The 2507-nt window shown below is 41.9% G+C and overlaps 1 protein-coding gene across 2 annotated transcripts; it reads left to right on the top strand.

The window, feature by feature from the left end:
• LOC105568140 lies at positions 1-1958 on the top strand. 2 transcript variants are annotated; one of them, XM_012023557.1, is made up of 2 exons: positions 1-318; positions 1528-1958. In XM_012023557.1, exons 1-2 carry the CDS (start codon positions 255-257, stop codon positions 1656-1658), a joined length of 195 nt encoding a protein of 64 aa, XP_011878947.1. In that variant the 5' UTR covers positions 1-254; the 3' UTR covers positions 1659-1958. The 2 variants fall into 2 exon arrangements, with proteins under 2 accessions (XP_011878947.1, XP_011878946.1); XM_012023556.1 differs by lacking the exon at positions 1-318 and adding an exon at positions 826-916.
• Positions 1959-2507: the final 549 nt, after the last annotated feature.

The raw sequence follows: 2507 nt of genomic DNA on the forward strand, positions 1-2507 counted from the left end.
TCGAGGCACTTATTACGATCGTATAATTACGGGCGACGTATGCGGAGTCATAAATTCCCGGTGATTCCCCTCGACAAGCGGCGAGAAGCCCGATGAAAAATATCGCGAATCTTATCAGACACGGTGCGAGCTGAGATCATCCGTTAAATCACTCGCTCGTATTTTATCGTATCGCACACCTTTCGCACGCCGTAACCGTTGTACAATCCGCGAGTATCTAATGCACGTGCTGCGCACCGACCAGATGCATCGAGATGCACGGTCTGTCGGGGCAAACGCTTCGGCCGCCGGTGAATGGAGGCAGCGAGGCGACGACAGGTGGGCCAGTTCCTTGATAAATGAAGTGAGAACTCGCGGCTACTTATCCACCGATGCATCAAATCTGTCTGCGCTGGCGGATCGTCCGTATTAAAAGTGCATCGCGTATCTACGATCCGGTTTATTTTTCCTATCATCCCGGTTCTCTTTACTCGCTCTGATGAGATAGAAACATTTCGCGCAACGACTGATAACAGCGATAACGACGTATCGCTGACACGTATGCGCTGCTGACTCACGTAAATATTTCCTTACGTATAATTACCGTTCGCGTATTACTTTTGCTTTTGCAAGAGCCATATTTATTCGTCACGCTATGATTTCTGTCTATGTCTAATCGGGAACTGTTTGTACAAATTATGATAGATAGCAGAGTTTGCACTGTGCGAGTCTCTGTAACTCCCTACCGTCGGGTGATGCTGCTCAGGCATAGTAAGTTTTCAATTAAAGGCGGATTAAATGTGGTTATTGTGATCGTTTTATACATTGTTCGAGTCGCGTCTCTATTACAGTTGTACCGAACGCCATGGAAATATCGTATGTTGGACGTCCTGCTGGGCACAGAATCTAGCACCGAGCAGGCAAAAGTTGCAGTCTCGTAAGTCGCGTTGTACTATCGTACCGAGGGCGCGTACGCGTATGCAGAGACTTCACTTTCGCATTATTTATCGCGCGCTTCTCGAACGCAGAAATTATGTCTCCAGTCGTTTCTCCTCGAGGTCGGGAGGTCAGCCCGACATCTTAGATGATTCTTACCGCGTGTACAATGTTGATATTTTTCTCGCGAACGTAAATCAATACGAAACAATACTCGTGAAAATCATTTCTATTGCGCTTGTACGCGATCCCCCATGGGGATCACCCAAGACGCATAGTATTTCCAGTTTCATGAGAGCACGTAATACAATTGCATATATACTTGTGACATTTCTGTCATTTTATTAGAATTAATTAAATTTGACCTTAACAGATGTTTGTATCGAGTCTTTATAAAAAAAGAGGAATTAATGACCTTTTACTAAAAGTTCTAGAGCTTTTAATTATCACGGTTAAATTATTACTCATGTATTATTGTTATAGCACTAAGTTTCTAATTATATTAGAAAATTTATCGCAGTGTATTGACTTACAACAAAACCTTTGACCACGTGTCTCAAACGAAATATATGTAAATTATCCAAACTAGTTCTTTTGCATTATCTGTATTAGGAATGCCAATCCTTATTTGCACTTCTATCTTCGTCTATGGATACGTCTTCTTCGACCAATTCATCACGCTTGTCGATCGACCGATCGTGAATTACCATCGTGCAAACCTCGAATTGGTTGTGCGTCGATAAATGTACGTAAGTCTTGGTTTCATTTTCGCCGGGAGCGCCGGGAACCCTTTGCTGCACCCCGTACACAGCTACCCGGGTGCCAAAGTATAAGGCTCGTAACACCCTTCACGATCGGCTGTGCTAACGACTTTTAGATCATTAGTTACTGAAACTACCAATACAATTATCGGGCCTGGATATTTATTCCCTTAATCTCAGCCCCGAGACTCCGGCCAAGATTGCCGACCACGAGCAATTCGGGGAGGCCATTCCCGTAGCGTTGTTTAGACCTAGCCTGTGACTGCCTCTTATCCGGGCGCGTTATACCGTGAGGTCTTAATTAAGTCACCGATTATCATAATAAACCGAGACGCATAAGCGCTTCTTCGTCGGTTTTCTTGATCCGGATGATTAATTGCACGCGTTTTTCAACTTTTTCTAGTATTTTGCGAAAATTATACGAATCATCCGCGAGACTTTCGTACTGCAGGATGTCGGTGGCAAGATTTCTTTTTTTGTATTAAAAACGATCAGGGAAATTATCTCCTAAATGTTTACGAATGATACACGAGAATTATGTTTCTTCAAGGTATTTATTATGACGCGTTGTAACAAGCAGGAAAGCTTTTATTACCAAGCCAAATAAAACAGTAACGTAATAAGTAATGGATATTCTGATGTTCTTTTTAAAGAAAAATAATGTTGCACACTCAACCAAAAATTATAATAAGACGTATAATAGACTTATTAACATTACAACAAATTGAATCCCACTTCGGTGTATTCTTTCTAACAAGATATACCTACCACACATATACAATGTGTAAAAAGATTCACGTATTTTCAAAAATAGACAAAACTAATGTAATC

Source organism: Vollenhovia emeryi, unplaced genomic scaffold, assembly GCF_000949405.1.
Source record: "Vollenhovia emeryi isolate VEMERY1.0 unplaced genomic scaffold, V.emery_V1.0 DF939131.1, whole genome shotgun sequence".
Lineage (NCBI taxonomy): Eukaryota > Metazoa > Arthropoda > Insecta > Hymenoptera > Formicidae > Vollenhovia > Vollenhovia emeryi.